The sequence below is a fragment of the Hydra vulgaris genome, chromosome 07 (genome assembly GCF_038396675.1).
Source record: "Hydra vulgaris chromosome 07, alternate assembly HydraT2T_AEP".
NCBI classification, from domain to species: Eukaryota; Metazoa; Cnidaria; class Hydrozoa; order Anthoathecata; family Hydridae; genus Hydra; species Hydra vulgaris.
Window position 1 is genome coordinate 16,174,946 of NC_088926.1, and position 21,339 is coordinate 16,196,284.

The window sequence follows — 21,339 nt, forward strand, 5'->3', positions numbered from 1 at the left end:
AAGCTCTGATTTTACTACAACTCCAGCTTTATAGCTTCAGCTCCAAATTTTCTACAATTCCAGCTTTGAAGATTCAGCTCTGAATTTTCTACAATTATTTCTATTTCTTGCTAATCTTCAACAATTCATTAAAATATAGAATGAATGCTTGTTGGAGGTTTTAATTTTAAAGTTTCAGAATATTACAAAATATATAATCAATATACTCAAAGATATTAGTTGGCAAAATGTTGTAATAACAATGCTTATGTTAAAGCATTTGCAGTCACAAAAATAAAGTTTTTATTTGAACAAGGATTTTTTGTGCTGAATATAGAATAAAAGAATTGCATAGCACTTCAAGATTTTTCAAAATTTCATATTTCTATATATAGCATTAAATTAAAAATAATTTTTTTTTTCTCTTATACTTTTTTGTTATCTTAATATTATTTTTTCTTTTAGTTTATATATAGATTTTTGTTTATCGCTAATTGATGTAAAAATTTTTATATTTACAAATAAACCTTTGTTATTTGCTTTTTGACGTAATACATTTTAGTTGTGCTTTCATTACTCTGAAAAATTTAAACAAGACTTTAAGTTTGTAAAAATTATAAATATATTATTATTTTTATTATCTTTATTATTTTCATTGTTATTATTATTATTTAAAAAGAAAAATTTATTAAAATATTTTAAAGTTATCTTAAATAATCAAACTGCGTAATAACTGACATCAAACTAAAAACAGCCAACGCCATAGTCAATGAAGCCACAACAGCAGCAATACAACTTGCAACAAGTACTGACACCTTGACAAGAACTATAGACAAAAAACAGTTGAAATGATCAAAGTAAAAAATTGCCTTAAACAAAATTAGGCATTAAAATGATATCAAAGTAAGCTATTTAAAGAAGAAAATCGAGCTTCTAAGTAGAACAGCAAGCATCATGACGGACTAACTACAATGGCAACAGCAACAACAACATCAAAAACAACAGCAACAACAACAATAGATTAGCTGCACCAGCAACAATAATAACAACTGACAACATTTGAGAACATATGCTTCTACTCTTGTTAAATAAAGTCGAGGTAAAATCTAATAATCGAAATAAAAATTTTAATCTTAAGCTGTTGCAGAAATGAAGACAAGAAAAAAGAGAGAATCAAACTTAGTAATTTCAAGAGTAATTTCAACAAGGAAGGATGAGGAACTAGTCAAAGAGTTTTTTAAAACCATTGATGTTGACCAGAATAATATTGCACATGTACGCCAATATCAAAAAAAAACATAACCAAATAATAAAAAATAAACTTTTCAAACAAAAACTAATAGGAGTAAATCAGGTAGTTCTCAATTCCATCGATGCTAAACAAAATGCATTAATAAAAGAAATGTCTCAGGATCTCAAAAGAACAGAGCTCACAAATTAAATCTGCAAGAAAATCTAAAACCAATACAACCAACTAAAACAACTCAAATACCCAAGCGCCACCCAAATCCACCGCTTTTGAAACATAAACATTCTAAATACTAGTCAATTTTAGCATAATCAAAGTCAAACATATGCAATAAAAAAATTAAAATTTTGGGCAAACAATACATGCATTCTTAAGACTCCAAAAGAGACGAACTAGTAACTAGAACTGTAGCTGAACCAATAGAAAAAAAAACAGATTTACAATTTTTTTCTGAGTTGTGGTTCAAAAATATATCTGACACAAAACTAGCAGGCTATCAAATTTACCAAAAAGATTGAGATGGACGAGGAGGTGGTGTGGTAATATACATAAAAGATGAGTTTCAAGCTATGGAAACAACTTAACTCAGCAAATATTGAACAAGTATGGTGCATCATAAATCTAGGATATGAATCTTTCCTTTTAGGATGTATTTACCAACCACACAACTATTAACCTACTCAATAAATGTAGCCAAAGACAATTTAATATCTTTAGGCTGTTCAGTAACATCTATGTCTATGAAGATTTTAATTTTAGCCATACAACCTTCGATGAACTTGACATTGGTTGCGGAAGAGCTACCATAGCCCACATATAAGAGGAATAACAAACTGACTTTTAAATTTCAGAAATGTTTAACTGAAAGTCATCTCACTCAAGTAGTGACCTTCCCAACATATCATAACTCAAGAAACAAGGATTCAAAGAGCACACTTGAACTTATTATCATGGATGACCCAGACATATTTGGAGGACAGAAAAGAATGAATTGTTAGGTCATACACCAGCAGGCCAATCTCACTGTTTTATAATTGAATCATTCACAGTAAACTATACAAAAGAAAAAAACTTGAAAATTAAAAGATACATCCGGAGTAGAGCAGAGTATAAAACTATTTCAACACAACTAAAAAACTTTTCGGTGAATGATAAACTTAGTATTTATCAACAAGTATAATGAAGCAGTTGATTTTTCCATTCCATCTACTACAAAACCATTTATGGAACATGCTAAAGGTTATGGAGATGGTTAAAAATAAAAGAATACTCTGGAGCAAGTATCTTAAAATGGGCAATAATTCTCACAAAGCAATCAAAAAAGAACATCAAGTTGCATGTAAAAGCATAACCAAGGTAGTTCAAAAAGCAACCAAAGAATATGAAAAAAATTGCCAATTGATTTAAATCAGACTCTTAACTTACATGAACATGTAAGACATAAGCAAATGACAAAAGAGTCAATAAGATCTCTAGAAGATAATGAAAGTAAAATTAATACAAACGGAGAAGAGATTGCCCACATAATAAATAAATATTTTCATTCGGTATTTATCACAGATACAAACAAACAAATCCTGGAATTCAAAAAGTCAAATGTGAAATGAATAAATTCTCAATAAAACCATCAGATTTTCAAGAAAAGCTCAAAAATCTGGTTGAATCAAAATCCAAAGATTATAATGGAGTGTACCCCGGGTGTTAAAAAACTGTTTCCCTGCTTTGGCTGTGCCACTCACACTCATATTCCAAAAATCTTTTGCTGAAAGTCAAATACCTGAATTATGGAGAAAGTTAAATGTCGCACTGATTTTTAAGAAAAGGGAGCAATTGAAAAAAACAGCATCGGCCGGTATCTCTCACAACTGTCCCTTGAAAATTGATGGAGAGTTTCATTCACATACATTTCGTTCACGTTCGTATACTAATGAAGCATTGCATCAAAAATAACTTAATCACCAAAGATCAGTACAGTTTTCTTCTGAAGCGAAGTTGTGCCACTAATTTATTAGAAGCTAGGCAAGCAAAAGCAATTTCCCTAGGTTATGCCATAAGGCATAACCTAGGGAAATTGCAAAGGCATTTGACAAAGTATCCCACAAATGGCTCCTAAATAAGCTTAAAACATACGTATTGATAGCTAACTGGCTAGCAAACCGACAATAGAGGGTAACAATTGGTAATCATAAATCAGATTGGAAGAAAGTCACAAGTGGTGTTCCACAGGGTTAAGTGCTTGGATCTCTATCATTTATATTTTATGTAAACAATTTATTGAATAATATACAGACAACAGCAAGATTTTAGGCATAATAAAGAGCGAGACAAACGCTGTAATGTTACAAAATGACATAGACAAAGTAGAATGTTGATCTAAAAAAAGGCTCATGGAGCTGAAAGTAGAAAAATGCTAAGTAATACATGTTCGTTTTTCATGATTTGAAAGTGAAATATCAAGTAGAAGCAGCAGCAGCAAGAGCCAATTATGCTCTCTCAAAAAAACTTTTATTGAGGTCTTTTATTGTGGAAAGTCTTGTATTCTGCAAAGAGCAACAAAAAAAATCACAGAAATCAAGCCTAAATCATATGAAAAGAGGCTCCGTATCTTTGGACTTACAACTCTTGAAGAAAGAAGAAACCGAGGTGATTTGATTCAGGAATTTAATTGTACATGGTATCAAAATAATTGAACTCACCGTACCACAGGTATGTGTGCTATCAATATTGAATTATTGCCTATGAGGGCACAAGCAATGATTAACTAACCAAGTAGTCAAAAATTGCAAAGAGAGGAAGCGTTTCTTCACTGACCGCGTGGTAAATGCATAGTACACACTTCCATCAAATGCAGCCTATGCTGTCTTGATAAATATCTTCAAAGATCACATTAATAGAAAAAGAACAAATAATGGACACAGTGTGTGTCTTTAAGCTGTCAGCATAATAGTGTCAGCATAATAGTATATTTGAGTCAAGTTCACTCTAATAATTCAAATCATGAATTCAGAAAAAAATTAATTAAAATTAAACATTAAAAACCATTATCAAAGCTTGCTTTGTTATCCTCTTTCCAGCCTACATCATCTAACATTAGGCAACAATAAACTCAATGTTTTGTCAACTTTAAAATTTAACAACACCAACAACTCTTGCTCAATTGTTTAAAATGTTGTTCACTTCACAAAAAGAATAAAAACATTTTACTATTGATCCTCCATTATTTTTCAAAAAAAAAACTAAAATAATTGCTTTGAAAAATTTGTGATGTATTTGTAATTTGTAATGAAAAATAAGTATATATCAAATCTTGATTTCTATGCAAGAGCACTTTTTATGTGGTTGTGGTGTAGTGATAATTTCTCAATCGAACTCAAAACCTCTCCTATGAAGGGAGACACAAGAGCTTCTTGCTTTGTAAAAAAGAAGTTCAAAGTTTGATTCTCATCATATGCCTGATTGGCCACCCTTGGCCTTAGGCAGGTGAATAACAGATCAATTATTTTTACATACAGGTCAAATCAAAAAATTTTTTCCTTCAATATGAAAAAAAAGTAAATCAGTCGAAGCAATAATAAAAAATTTCATAAAATAAGTATTTGTCTTTTATTCTTTGAACAACTAACTTTTCAATCAACATTTAAAAAGTATAATGTAATTATTGAAATAAAAGATATAAATAACTAAATTTCTACAGTTTTTTAATTTCTTCAATCATTTATAACTAAATTTTTCAATTTCAACAATCTGCAATGATCTAAAATGCAAAAAATTAAACTGCTTACAGCTAGCCCGCACAACCATTTGTTTTACACAATTCATTTCATTTGAAGTAAAAGGTTAATGCTATTTTAACCAAGAAAAAAAACATTTATTGCAGTAATATCAAAATTTACTGACCACTTTGGTGTTTTTTTGCTCCATCTAAATCCACACACAACCGCTGCAGTTGATGCAAATATAGAAGCAACAAGCAAAATATTTTTTGATGTTAAGTTGCTGTTTGTTTGAGAAAGAACTTTACTCCAGCTGTTGGCCATTGAAGTTAATACTTAACATATAAAAAAAATTACTCAACATAAAGTAAAAATTACTTTTTACAAAAAAGCATTAAATATTTCAATATTAATAGTTGATTATATTATTAACATTATCAATAGTTACTGAGATTAAATGCATTTATTAATTACTAAATTTATTACTTGTAGTTTAAAATTTACTTAAAACTTAAGTAAATTTAAAACCACAAGTCAAAATGTAAAACTTAAAACCACAATTGATAACTGATTGATTATATAATCTTGTACTTTTAATTACTGTTATTTTGATAATTTATAGATTATATAATGTACTTTAAATTTTGATTATCACTTTGATAGATAGCTCAGAAACTCAGAGTTTTAGTAAATGTTGCTTTTATAAGGATGTATAAAAAATCAAAAATCAATTATATTATGATGCAGATATGTTCCAATCAAGAATAAAAGTAAATTAAATTAAAAAAATTATATAGTTTATAATAAAAAAATTATCAATATAAAAATGAATAGAAATTATATTCAAATTATATTTTGACAATTTTAAAGTTAAGAAAGAAAACTAGAAATTTCATTTAAAATAAATTAGTGTTTGATCACTATTTTAGGAATATATATAAAAAAATTATTATTAAACATTGTAAAAATAGTTCTTTTTAGAGAAGAACTTTATCAAAACGTGTAAAAGGTATTTTTGTCTGATGACATTTTGACATGATGAATTTTTTTTAAGCAAAAGCTTTTTGAGGTAGATGTCAACACAGAATCAGAAGGCCAACAGCTTTATCAGTGGAAACTGATAAGTTGTTGATGCATTAAACTAAAGTTTTCAGAGATTGGAGTTCTGGTCTGATGCAAGCCAATATATTTTCTATTGTTTAACAGTACTTAAAAAACATAAAACAAAAGCATTTTATGATAGTATATTTTTAAAAAAGCAAAAGAAATATTAGGTAGTGATTAAAAAAGCAGACTTAGCATCAAGCTGAGTGCATCTTGCACATTAAATTTAATTACCAAGTAATTCAATAATTATAAAAAACAACATGATAATAATCATAGGACAAAGGTGGTCCAAGTACAAAGTATATAAAGGATCAGATTTAAAATAGATAGAGAAAACACAATTTTTACTTTATTCAGTGATCTAAACAAAAATCTTGTAATAGATGGTCACAGAACTCATGTTTCATTGAAAGTTATAAAGCATCCACATATAAAAATTTAAAAAAGTTCATTCAAGTCAAATTTTGTAACCACTGCATGTGGAATACACCATCACAAAAAGAATACCTAAAAAAAATGCATAACTTCATTATGAATCATTAAAATGCAAAAATGTTAACAAAGATAACTTTCAGGATTAATAAAATAATGACTTTTTAAGCTAAAATATAAAAATTTTCTTTATGCATACGTAGTGTAAACCATGATATAAATGTCTGCTTACTTAAACCTTATATTAAAATTTGCTAATGATACCAAAATATTCTCTAAAGTTAATACCAGAAGTGATAGGTTGCAACTCCAAAAAGATCTCCAAAAGCTTGTTAAGTGGTCTATTGAATGGCTAATGCAATTTAACATTATAAAATGCAAAGTTATGCACATTGGAAAAAAGAATATTGGTTATGAATACAGTATAAACGGGTTATTTTAGAAGAAATTGCGACTGAAAAGGACCTTGGGGTTGTGATATCTCATGATTTGAAGCATCTAACCAGTGTATGGCGACGCAAAATTCTGGGAATAATAAATCGCACAATTGCCTATAAACAATCTGATATTATAATGAAACTATATAAATTGTTAGTTCGTCCATACATAGAATATTGTACATCTATTTGGTCATCTTTTTATGTCAAAGATAAAGAACTAATTAAAAAAATACAATACCGTTTTAGTAAAATGGTAGTAGAAGTAGAATATCTATCGTATACAGACAGTATACTTAAATTAGGTCTATGGACACTTGAGGAACAAAGAAACATATCGGATTTAATAGAAGTGTACAAAATGTTGCATGGGCTTCTACTATTTCATATAAAAAATTTTTTGAATTAGCCACAAACAAAAGAACAAGAGGTCACCCATTTATATTGGTTAAGCATAGATTCACAACTTTGGTCAAGCAATATTTCTTCAGAGTGTGTAGTCAACCGCTGGAACTCACTTGATAATGATAATAGTCACTTCCCTTAAATTGTTTCAAATCAAAACTTAATAAGTTATGCACAACAAGGATGGGCTTCTTTATGGACTAACATCTGCATAGCTCAATTGGTCATAACTGGATTGCTCTAGCAATACTGGTATGGCCATACCAGGTAAATAATCAGGTTAATTACTTAAATTTGGAAAATTTCTTTGTTTTTCTAAAACGTTTTCATTGATATAAAAATGTTTTAGAAAAAAAAAAAAAAAAAAAATGACAAGAAAGATTATTTACAAACAAATTAAAACTAATATATTAAACATATTTTAAAAATACACTCTATTTACACACAATAGAAAAATTTGAACAGAAAAAAAGGAAAAAAGCTGCCACTATGGCAGTATCTACTTTAATCTTGCTATGCATTCACGAGGTGGTGCTAAGCAAGAAATCTATAAACTGTTTGAAATATGTTAGTAATTAAACTTTGAATGTGAGAGTTCTTTCACAATTTCTTCAATGTTATATAATAATTATTTTAACATAATTTTAACAAAGAATTTGTTTATAATAAACATGTTTAGTCCAACTAAAATTGTTTTACAAATGGTATTTTATTTTTGCTTAAACTAATTATTTTTAAATTTATCTTTTAATGACTTTAAAAATTTATTTTTTAAAACATTATTTTAAACAACTTTTCAGAAAATTCAGAAATAATTGGGAATGTGTTAACATATTGTGTGTGGTTGCTTCTCTGTATGCATTGTGTATGTATTTGCTTCTGTGTGTGTATTGTGTATGCATTTGCTACATACTTATATTTGAGTGTTGTTGATTCATAATACTAATTTAAATTTGCTATTTTTTCTTTATATTCATGGGTGTAAAAGTTTATTTAAAGTGTACGTAACTGTTACATGTTAAACATGTTTATTTAATATATTAACAAACATGTTAAACATGTTTTTTAATTTTTTAGCTTGCAGTAATTTATTTGTTTGTTTGCTTTTTTTCTATGAATATATATTCAGTCTTATTGACAAGCAACAATAAACAATTTTTACTCAAAAATTATTGATTTATTATTACGTAATCATATTTTTGCTATTATTGTTGCCGTTAAACTTTTCTCTTTTTTTTTTAACATTGTTTACATCATTCATTTTATTTGATGGTATTAAATTAAAATTACTTTTAAACTATTTGTAAAGGACTTTTCAAACTATTTGTTAATGGCCAATTTTCTGTCAAATTGATTGATTGAAGGAAGTACAACTACAGGTGTCACGGAAAAAAACACGATATCTAAATAAAATGCGCTAAACATTTAATATTTTTTAAACTAAGATCATCTATCATTATAAAAAAGTTAATCTTTAAAATTTACAATATTTAATTCTAAAACAAAGAACTTTAAGTACATGAAAACATAAAACCTGTATGATCTCTTGGTATTAATAAAACCTACATTAGCAGTAAAAAAGCTATGTTTTTAAACGCTATCATATAAATTCTCTAGTATCTATTAAAAACAATTTCATACAGTATTATTCCGAAAAAACTATTAAACTTTTAAAATTCTATAGTAAAAAAAAATCAATAAAAGATTTGCTTCTCATCCGTTTTAACTTTAATAAGGTTTTCCTTATATCGGGTAAACTTATTTTTTCAAAATTTAAACATGAAGAATTTTAAACTTTAAACCGCAATAAGTCATCATGCACCACATGAATTTAGCGTTGTATATATAACTCCAATTGCACCCAGCAAGTACTGATGCTTTACAGCGACAATTTTCTATACTTATTTTTATTATTGATTTTATTATAAGTTTTATTTTTATTGATTTTATTTACCCAGGATATAGCATCTGAACTAATGTTTACTTAATTTGTTTGTTATTTTTTGTTTTTTCAATGTTTTTTTGATTTTTTTATTAGGGTAAGTCGTTAGCAACAAGATTTTAATTTTTTTTTTTTTTTCTTTGTTTTTTTTTTTTTTTTAAGTATTAAGTGCTCCAAGAAGACCTAAACTAACCAAACGCACTCACAGATAGTGACAGATCCAGGGGGGGTGGAAGAATGGGGTATGCATACCCCCCCCCCCCTTAACCAGAATCTGAATGTACTAAAAATTCTAAAAATTGAGGACATTATATTTTTAGAAGACGCAAATGTGGTACAAAATGCAAAAAAATCTCAACATCGCCCCCCCCCCCCCACTCTTTACACCAAATTTTCCTGTATCTGTCACTGCTCACACCGAATGTGTAATGACCGAACAAGCAAAACCTAAACACCTTCCTTATCGGCGTCGCATGTAAAGTATTATGACCAGGACCCTTCATTAACAAAATTTTATGCTGATTTAGTTAAATATTTTGCGATCTGATCCTTTTTCAATTGTTGAAAAAAAATAGAAAATGACTTTTCATAAAATCAAGGTCAAACTCATATAAACAAGTTAATGTTAAGTTTAATGTTAAAAAACATAAAAAAACGTTTCTTTTTTATTATTTACTTTTGTTTATTTTTAATTCAACATAATTTTGTTTCTCATTCATTCTTTTTCATTTTTTCATTCATTTCTCGTTCCTTTTTTTTCTTTTCTTAATTTTTTAAAATTTTAATTTTTGTTTCCTTCGTATTTCTTATTTTTCAGTACTTTTTTTTCCCTCAAACTTGGTTAAAAAAGTACCTTTTTACATCAAACTGGAAGGAGGGGGGGGGGGAGTACCGAAAAGGTTTTTTGTTAAAAAACGTTATTTTTTATACTTATTTTTATACTCACGTAATTTTTATTTTAAATCACAACTCTTTCTCAAACTTTTACAAAACTCTTGTTCATTTAAGAATACTTTTCGAGAAAATTTTCTTGATATATGGAATATAGTGTGTAATCAAGGGTACTTTCGGGTGGCCTTTTTTAAAAAGTAAATAAAACCAATAACTTTTAAGTTACTTTAAAACCTAAGTTCATTTATTTTTTAAAGGGTCAGCTGAGGGTAAAAAAAAAGTTCTAAAAAGTTATAAACTTATTTTTGATTATTTACATAATAAAGTTTTGGCTTTGTATATTACACTTATGATCTTAATTTTCTTGGTGTTAGTTAACAAATGTTGTTTATCTACTTACTATATAGTGTATAACTTTACCACAATATGTAAACTTTCTTTTTTTTAACGACCAAGTTTTATGAAACAATGTTGAATCACCTCATAATATGTAAAAGTATTTTTATTTCGTGTAAAAAATTTTTTTTAAAGCAACCGTGGCGCAGTACACAAATTATATATATATATATATATATATATATATATATATATATATATATATATATATATATATATATATATACATATATATATATATCTATATATATATATATATATATATATATATATATATATATATATATATATATATATATATATATATATATATATATATACATACAGTGCTCTTATCTTTTTGCATCAATTTAACCATAATGTTCCAAACTTTGGTTCGAACTCTTTCTAAATGGTATCTAACTTCTGGTTTAGGCTGTCCGATTTAGAAGATTTAAAAAAGATTGTGCATTTACTTTTATAAAGTTTGTCAGCTTTAAACCCTTCATTGAGATTGCCGAGTTCTCTATTCATAGTGGAAAAGATTGCCGTAATGCAAGAGTGGATATAAAAAACTTGAGTGTCATCAGCAAAAAAATTGAAGTTATTTTTAGTACATCATAACTAAATCTTGTTCATTTTAATTATAAACAATACTGGGCCTAAACTAGATCTCTTGCTCTGTGTGACGCAAGTTGCTCACAAGTCAAAGAAAAATAGGAGATGAAGCCACAAAAAAAACCGTTTAAAATATCTCCCCCATCATGCAAAAAATTAATGTTCACAATGTCCTTAATTAATTGCAAGAAAAAATAGGGTGCCCAAAGCTACCCTGAAAAAAAAAGCATATTTAAAAATATCTTGTTATATTGAAAATACGCTTTGATGAACTTTTAACGCATTAAATAAATGATCATTAGCTAGAATATCAGGCAGGAAACTAATACGATATTTAAATCCGCCATGTAAAAGATTGTCTTTGTATCAAATTTTCGGTCGATACCTCATTCCGTTCATTAAACATTGCTATTTAATGACAAAAAAGCTTGTTGCAAAAAATGTTGAGTCAGCTTAATTAAGAAAATCACACCTGATACCCCAAGAACCGTAGGGAGCTGGAGGTTCCAACTTTAAGCTTTTCCTAGTTTTTATAAACCATGTTTATGAAAACTAGGAAAATCTAAAATATATTTTAAAATTAGCAAAATCCAAAACATGGGGTACCATTTTCTCTCCTAATTTGACATAGAATCAGTGGCGTAGGAAGGTTTTTAAATGTTTGAAATAACCAACTTTTAAACAAAAAGAACGTGAGGGCAACGAGTTGAACTATTTATTTTTTCGAAAATATATACTAGTTATGTATTATGTAAATCGACAGATTTCAAATTTTATGTTTAAATTATTCAGTATTTTTATGACCATGTAAAGTTTGTGACCCCCTCAAATTGAGGCGGGGGTTCACATGGGAGCATGAAACCTCCCTCAAATTGAGGGGGGTTTCTTGTTCCCATTCTCCTATCACAGTAATTTTTTTTTTCTGAAGAATCTTTTCATCATACATATGAACGTAAAAAATTTTGCAATATTCTTTTTGTTTAAAAGTTGGTTATTTCAAACATTTAAAAACCTTCCTACGCCACTTCATAGAATAACCCATATTCAAAATTCCTGCAATAGTCTTTTAAATACCTCACACTTTCTTGTTCCTGTAAAAAAAATTTGGGTAAGGTAGCACATAAACGTTGCAACAAAATCATTAAAAGAGAGTGGTTACATACACTACCGTGCAAAAGTCTCCGCTCATTTGTAATATTTCAATAAAGTAACAAAAGTTTGCAAAAAAATTGCGTTTATTTTTAATTGTTTATTAAACAATGAATTAGACAGTAAATACAATACATTTTAGAATGATTTTAAATATATAAAATCAATAAAATGTTAATATACAAAGTTGTAAATGTTAAATTTTATTTTCATTAATATGAGACCCCTTGGAGCGTATAACAGCAGCACATAATCTTGGCATTCGGGCTAATAATTTATTCATGGTTTCCGCTGTTATCTCATTCCAAGCTTTTTGCAAACGTTCCCATAGCATTTGCTGATTAATAAAAGATGTTTCACCTGCTTCTCTGATCTTCCGATCCAGTTCATCCCGCAACTTTTCGATGGGTGATAGATCTGGTGATTGAGGAGGCCAAGTCATAATTTTGCAAACTTTTCCCCTTTCTTTTAGTTTCAAATAATTTTTGCATAATCCAGATGCATGTTTTGGATCGTTGTCCTGCTGCATGATGAATCCTTTCCCAATTATACGAATACCAGATGGAATCGCGTGCTTAACCAAAATATTATGGTACATGTGTTTATCCATGGTGGATGTGATTTTAACTAAATCTCCAGTTAACCCATTGCCAAAACATCCCCAAAGCATAATATTACCACCTCCATGTTTTACAGTACTTTGTATACATTGAGGAAGCACTCTTTCATTAGGTAAACGCCTAACATGCACGCGACGTCGGGTAACAAAAAGTTCGAACCTACTCTCGTCTATCCATAGAACTTTCTTCCAATCTTCTAATCCCCAATTTTTATGCATTTTTGCCCATTCCAATCTTTTCTTCTTATTTACTGCCCTCAACAAAGGTTTACGTGCAGCAACGCGTCCAATTAAGTTGACTGATCTTAGTCTTCTTTTTACAGTATCAGTTTATACTGGCTTTACCCTTGTTTTGTTGAGTTCTGCTGTTAAAATTGTGGCTGGAATTTTTCTATTTCTTTTGCTGGACACAACAAGAAAAGTATCTTCTTGCCGTGATGTAACTCTTGGTCTTCCAGAACGTGATCTGTCACTGTTGGAACCAATATCATGCAATCGTTGTAGAGCATATCTCACACCTGATTCGGATATTTTTAACCTGGAAGCAATTTTTCTATATGAATAACCTTCTTCACGTAAAATACATATTTTGCCACGAAGTTCTTCACAATATTCTTTCTTTACTTTCACCATTTCTCAAATTCTTTATTAAATTCAAGACATTAAATGCGCACACTAATGCCATTTTCAAGTATAAATATAAACATAAGTCTATTAAAAGCAACCAATTAAAATTACTGAAAACATCCTTACCATGCCGGAAAGTATCATGCTACTGTCAAACCTAAGCTTACAAAAAATATTTTGGTTAAAACTTTTGTGCAGTTTTAAATTTAATAAAGAATACTGAAGAACTTTATATGTATTTTACGTGAAAAAGGTTATTCATATAGAAAAATTTCTGCCATGTTTTTAGCAGCAGAACTCAACAAAACAAAGGTAAACAAAATTATTTAAAACAAAAAGAAAAGGAAAAAGTATGCAAAATTATGATTTGGCCTCATCAACTTTTTATATTAACATTTTATTCTTTTTATATATTTAAAATCATCCTAAAATGTATTGCATTTACTGTTCCTTGCAAATATTACACATGAGCGGAGACTTTTGCACGGTAGTGTATCTGCAAAACTTTAAGGGAAGACAATACGTTTGATGTATTTACACGTCCAATGAACTCATCAGATCCAATTATAATTTCACTTTAGTATAAGATCTAAAACTAAAACATATTGTTATATAAGAAACTACTTTAAATACAAGAAGAAGTTGACGTAAATAAAACTAGTATAAAAACTTTAATGTAAAAGTTAAAAATTATTGCTAATTTTAGGCAATATTTTGGTGCTTATCCCTTTACATACCTCCTTAAAAAAATCCTATAGGCGTCTTTGCTACATAGTTAAACCTCTCTGAAAATATAGTTTAAAAAAAGTATGAAATTTTAGAAATAAATACTTTAAGTGTTACAACACCAAATTAAAAACAAAAATGTAACAAACTTCCGAGATAAAAAGCTTTTAAATGTGGGTTACTGAAAAGATTTAAATAAAAAAAGACATTATGGCGGAAAAAAAGCAAAAAAATGCTTTTTTGAACTAAATTTCAAAACAACATATCTTAAGCTAGCCATCATATTATGACCTGAAATTATATAAACTTACTCTTATTACTATTTTATTCCATTTCAGAGATTTTTTAAACAACTAAATTTTTAAAAAACAAAATAACTAAATTATGAGTTATGAGTGTTTATGTAAATATTTCTCAAACTTTAAATGCGTTTTTAAGTTTAAGTAAAAACGAATAAACGTGAACTGAGACAAACAGCTTAGAATATTCTAGATATATTATTTATAAAGTCATTTAAAATCCTCCTGAAACATAAATGTCATTAGATTCATTTGCTTTTTCATCATCTAGGTGACCATTTTTTTATGGCTCCAAGAGTTTTTTTTTCTTTTTTTCCCCTTTTCTGATGACTTGCACCTGATTCGACTAATCTTTTTTTTATTTTTAGAAACAGCTGAAATGTTCGATACCACACCATGTAAACCAAAATGTCTCAAAACACCCTTTGCATCATCATTGTATGCCAAAACGGTATACGGAATACACACAGTTTGGTACACGAGCCCAAATAAGTCTATTAAAAAACCTCTTTTGAATTTTTTGTGTTCCCATGTAAGCATTTTGATAACAATTCATCTGATTGTAGATTCCTTTTAATTTGTAGAATTAAATCTTTTATCCATAGAGGTATAGTAGATTTGAGCCTGGAATTATTTTGACTAATAGCCCAGTACTTACAATAACTATATTCTCTACGAGTACAAAACTGGTGGCGTGTGTAGGAATCAGGAAAATCGGTGAAGTGAAAAAGTATGGCATTAACCACTTTCTTCGTTAAATACAAGTTTCCCACATCCATAGACCATAGAAGTTTTGCATTAAATTGATGCAGTTATCAGAGAGTTTACCTGTCTGATAATGGTTTCCCTTATATATTGATTTTAATATATACATATATATATATATATATATATATATATATATATATATATATATATATATATATATATATATATATATATATGTATATATTAAAATGTATATATATATATATATATATATATATATATATATATATATATATATATATATATATATATATATATATATATATATATATATATATATATATATATATATTGATATTGGTAACCCTTTTTGGGCTTTGAAGAGATTTATAAAACGTGTTTTTAACCGTTTTTAAAGATGTCCAACCAATTCCAATTTTACAGGCGTTATACCGTATTCTTTGTAAGGATCTGCTATTCTTACACCATTAAAAGAAGATGCATCTCTGTTTCCAAGATGTTCTTTATATATCAAATTGTTTTTTCGAAAATATCTGTTAAAAATAGCCACGGCTCCTTCAGATTCCATGCTATCAGATAAACCCTCGTGACTCATTACACACCGGTGATTAGGGCTGATAATGGGTTGGGTTAGGGTCGAGTATCAGTGGACCCGGTCCCAGACTCGACTTATATAAACGGGTCTGGGTTTGGGTCGGGTTTCAACAGAACCAACTCGGACTTAGACCCAGTTTAATAAACGGGTCTGGTTTCAGACCCGGCCATATCAGTTATTTCAAAAAAAAGTTGCGCATTTTTTGTTTAAAAGTGCTCTGAGAAGTTCTAATAATCTTGTCACAGAACAGCATTAAAGAGTTGGTATTATGGTCTAATAAATGCAAGTATCATTATGGCCGCCTAGAACTGAATAGTGATTAAAGTAATTTTTCTCAGTCTTCATATTGAGTGGAGCGTTGTAAATTATGAAAATATTGAAAAGCTAAAACACTTAGCTATTAGAAATTCCTTCTTATAATGTAAAGAGAAGAAGTCTAAAACAGAAGACCTTGGAAGTTTTTTAAATGAGCAAGACAGTAAAGTATGTCTACTGACGCCATGGAAATATAAAGGAAATCTTTATGCGTTAGATTGTCTGAAGGCTTTCGAGGCTTACTTTTTTTTATTTTTAATATTATCTATATTAGTTTGACAGGACCCTGCTTAGTATGCTTTATGAACAGATACCTCATTCAAAATGCTTTTCCAGTGTTACTCGTACTCAAATATCCGAAAAAATCTTTCAGGACTTATATTTGCAACTTTGCACCACGTTGAATACACCACGTTAATATACTTCCTAGATTGTAGTTGTACGTATTTATCAGACCACTCCACTTTTTTTTAGAAACCATTTTTGTTTTTCTATGAACATTTGAGTCACGCTTAACTCAAGCGTGGGTCTCAAACTGAAGGTCTTAGAATGGTAAAACCCTAGATTATGCAAGAGGACTTCTAATATGGCATTCAAACCCGAAGATGAAGGATTCTGGTCAATAATTGAGACTCACAGGCCAATAATCAAAAGGCCTTATTCATTACCAATGTATGTACTTTTCTTATTATCAATGTATGTACTTTATGTACAATGTATGTTTTTTTTGTGCTCTTTTTATTACATTTTTAATAAGCATTTCATTACAATATTTAAAATACAAATATATAATAATAAAAAAGAATATATATAATGATCGTTATTAAATAATTAAAGTACGCGAAAACTCGTAGAAGACCATATGATCATGTCGTCGAGTACCGCTAAGAAATGTTCGTGTTAAAATTCATAAGATATTTACGAGATAAAAAATAAGTTAACGAAGTAAAAAAACTTAAAATATTCTCTTACAAATACATTATTACATATTACAGTTGTTAATGATACATAAATAATTTTTATAAATTCATGCTTAAATAGAGCGTACAAAGGCAGATCACTAAAAAATATCAAAAGTATATTGTTAAATTTTCGATTGTAAAAATGAGTTCTTAAAGCTTTCGTTTAAAAGAAAAGTAGTTACTTTGATGAATGAAATCCTCTGTACAATTTTTTAAAACTTTTTTATTCCATAAAAATGTTCATTTTTCAACATAGCTTGAGAGGCAAAGTAGATATTGCACTTTTTACAGATTCTATCAGCTTGGCTAGACTGAATTGATGGACAAAACGCATCATACGGCAAAATTGAAAATCCTATGGCAGTACGAGGAAGAATACTTTCAATGTATGATGCGATGAGCATAAAGACGGATGATGGAAACAATTCTTTTGCTCCTTCTGAGACATCTACTGCTTTGAGCCCGTCTCTCGTTTGGTTGACAGGGACAGGTGGCGGAAGAAATCTTGCTCTAATTAGAGTAAAGTAAGAGCTTCTAATAGTCCGACAACAATAACGATTTTCACATTTCACAATTTGAGTAAAATATTGACTTGTACGAAGATGATCGGCAATCCAACGTTGATCTTGTAATAAAAGACTCCTTGACTCTAGCTCTGATTTGTCTGGATCAATATATTCTGCAATGGTTGGATAACCGCCAATTTGTAGATCAGACCAAATATCAGTCAAAGCCTGTCCAGCAAAACCAAAGTTGTGTTTTTCTAAATTTTCATCTATTGATCTGCCTGATTTAAAATGATATGTTGGTTATTATAGGTTAAAAATAATTTTGATATTTTTACAAATTAACTTTTGTCAATGTAATTAACTTGAGAATCGAGATGAGTTCCGTAATGTTCGTGCGGAAGAATCACCGCAGATAATTCTTTACTTAGAGGTGCCATTCGTCGCTCAGCTCTGTTGAATGCACTGCGGCCTGGAGCGTTCGTCATGATGAAAAGAGTGTCAAGGTTATTCTTCAAGAAATGGTGAATCCTGATTTCAATTACTTTTTGGTATCTGGATTTTTTGTTGGGTCCTCCATCGACGCTAAACACAACAATAGGCTTAGCCATATTAGTTTGAGGATATCTGGTAATAGAATCAAATTCTTTGATATCCAAGAGCCGCTGAAAGTCTAATCCATGAGCAAAGGCGGTTGAGGATGCGTGTTTTCCTGATTGAACAGCAATGTAGGTAGTTCCAAAATAATTAACAGCACCTGTTTTTCCGAGACCATCTTTTTTGATTGTAATTCCAGCGTATACATATGGTATAAGCTTGTGTTTAGCAGCCACGACCCAGTCGTGGTCCGGAAGAGTTACCCAGTACTCCAAATGCATCAACAACGGCGCCTGTTTTTTGGCTGCTGTTATTCCAATTGGCACTCTAGCCTTGTCGTCTTGGCTTGTTCATCTCTGATGTCAATTCGTCGAGAGTTTTAATGCTCTAAATAATAAAGAAATATATTTAGATATAACTAACTTTTTTGCAGAAAACGGGATTTATTTCGTAAATTATATCTTTCAATCAAATCAAATCTTGAAATTAGTTGTTAACATTTCAAGGATATTTACAATAGTGCAAGTACTAATTAAGAGTAAAATTCTAACAAATACAATATTTACAAATATAGCTAAGCTATCATTACCCGAAGGACCTCTGACCGACGTCCTTCATCAGCGGACGAACCATGGAGAGCAATATCCATAATCGCCTTCAAAAGAAGAGGTTGATCTACTTCTAATTACAGTCGACCAGGTTTCTTTCTCATTTTTAGTTTTTCTTTGACTTCTGGATGCTCCAAGTAGATTTCCTCCATTCTCGCTTTTTTCAGTACTCTGGTTTTCTTCTGTTGAGCTTGATCATTCTTTTTTTTTGGCTAGTTCTTTACATAGATGTGCTAGTTTCTTCTTTTTCTTTTTCAAATCATCCTCTTCAGCTTCAGCAATGAATCCACTTCTCTTTCTTTTCTTCAGTCCAGCAACTTTACAATTTAAAGCTGCAATCTCAGAATTGAGTCGATCTTGAAGTCTGGTAGTAAGTGAGCTGGCTTTAAGAAAAGCATCTTTCATTTCCGGGGTACTCTCAACTGTTCTTTGAAGTGCAGTGTTGAGTTTGTGATCACTGCATGTAACAGAACCTTCTTCTTTAGTTATTAAAGACACACTGTTGTTTAGAGCACATGCCATATTTGATGCCTGATCAATAACACACAGTTTATTGCGTACTTCTTTTAATGATTTAGGGTATGAGATTGTGTTATCAAGTGCTTTTGAAATGTTGATACCAGTGTGTCGCTCTTTGAATAGGCATACTTCTAATGTAAATTTCTTTAGGGCAAAGTCTGGCGAGATATAATGTAATGTCACGGACATGTATGAATCATTTGCCCTTGATATCCAGTGGTCGGTGGTTATGGCAAACTGATTAGGATCTATGAGCTTTTTTTCCATAACTTCATGCATTACTACCTTCAGTGTATGGTAAAACTGAGGGAGTTTATTTTTTGAGAAAGTCGTTGAATGTTTTATTGTGGCATTTGGTAATATTTTGTTCATAAACCTCTTAAAATTTTCAGAATCAGCAAAACTGAACGGCAAGCATTCAGTAGCAATCAAAGTAATGATGTCATGATCAACTACTAATTGACGCCGATCTTTAAGTGGCCACTTTTTTGTAATCGCTTTCTTCGGGAGAGTGAGAGTTTCAAAGGCTACATCTTTTGCGGATCCAGAAGCACCTGCCTCGATTACGTTTAGTTCTTCATCTACTTGTGATTTCCGCTCGTCTTCTTTTTTTTGAAGCTCGATGAATAACTTCGCATGTTGTGTTTAAATATGCTTTCGCAAGCCAGTAGTATTTGCTTGCTTTGATGCAAGCTTATTTCCACAAGTTTTACACAAAGCAGATTCTCCTAAAAATGTAAAATACAGTTTAATAACAAATAAAATGATTTTACTTTTTTATTATTATTTTATTTTTATTAAAAAACATCAGAGCCGGGACGCTTCGAACTCACTTGGGGCCTGAGGCATAATTAAGTTTTGGGGGCATTTACTGTAAATTTTACCTCTAAAAAATGTCAAAAGAGTTGAATAATTTCAAAAATATTATTACCAGAAAAAGACCCTTTGATAGGTGTGAACTTAAATTTTTTTTTTAACAACTAGTTACTAGGTATCTTTATATGAAACAAAAACAAATTCAGAGTGGGCCGGCATACAACCTGGCCATCAATTTAGCACACTGTGCTTTGCGATTTTTGAATTATCTTAATAAGATAACAAATCTTAATAGTTAATAAACAATAATATTAATAACGTAAAAAAACCCTGCATTTTTAGTTAAAAAAAAATTAAAAAACCTTAAATTCTCATGAAGACTTGAACCCAGAACTCCGCGCGTACATGCCATAATTTTATCCGCTGGGCCACGCAAACTTACGAGATTGCAAGACAAGTTATTATATTAAACAATAATTCTGCCGGTAATTAATTTTAGAATTATTTCCCGAAATTGCCGGTGTCATGAAATAAATTAACCCCCATAATAAATTAACTCCCGTTGCGTAAAAAATTACCCGGGGAGTTAATCTATTTCAAAATAGATTAACTCCCCTTGAAATAAATTAACCCCTGTCGGCAAAACAAATTAACTCTCAATAATATTTTAACTCCCTTGGAACAACTTATACGAATTACACATTATATATATATATATATATATATATATATATATATATATATATATATATATATATATATATATATATATATATATATATATATATATATATATATACACATATACACATTATGTATATATATATATGTACATATATATATATATTATATATATGTACATATATATATATATATATATATATATATATATATATATATATATATATATATATATATATGTACATATATATATATATATATATATATATATATATATATATATATATATATATATATATATATATATATATATATATATATATATATATATATATATATATATATATATATATATATATATATATATATATATATATATAGGGAAGTGGGGTCATAACAGTCCCCGTAAGGTTTAGATTAATGAAATATGAAAATAAAAACGA

The 21,339-nt window shown here is 29.2% G+C and overlaps 1 protein-coding gene across 1 annotated transcript in view; it reads right to left on the reverse strand.

Annotated features, from left to right (window-relative positions):
- The window catches only part of LOC100215636 (ATP-binding cassette sub-family D member 3), a 77,386-nt gene extending 68,423 nt beyond the window's left edge, over positions 1-8,963 (reverse strand). Inside the window, exons 1-3 of the mRNA XM_065802006.1 lie at positions 8,857-8,963; positions 8,613-8,725; positions 5,126-5,276 (exon numbers count right to left, since the gene is read on the reverse strand). Coding sequence (XP_065658078.1) covers positions 5,126-5,265 — 140 coding nt within the window. The 5' untranslated portion in view covers positions 5,266-5,276; positions 8,613-8,725; positions 8,857-8,963. The remainder of the gene's footprint in view (positions 1-5,125; positions 5,277-8,612; positions 8,726-8,856) is intronic.
- Between the last annotated feature and the right edge of the window lie 12,376 nt (positions 8,964-21,339).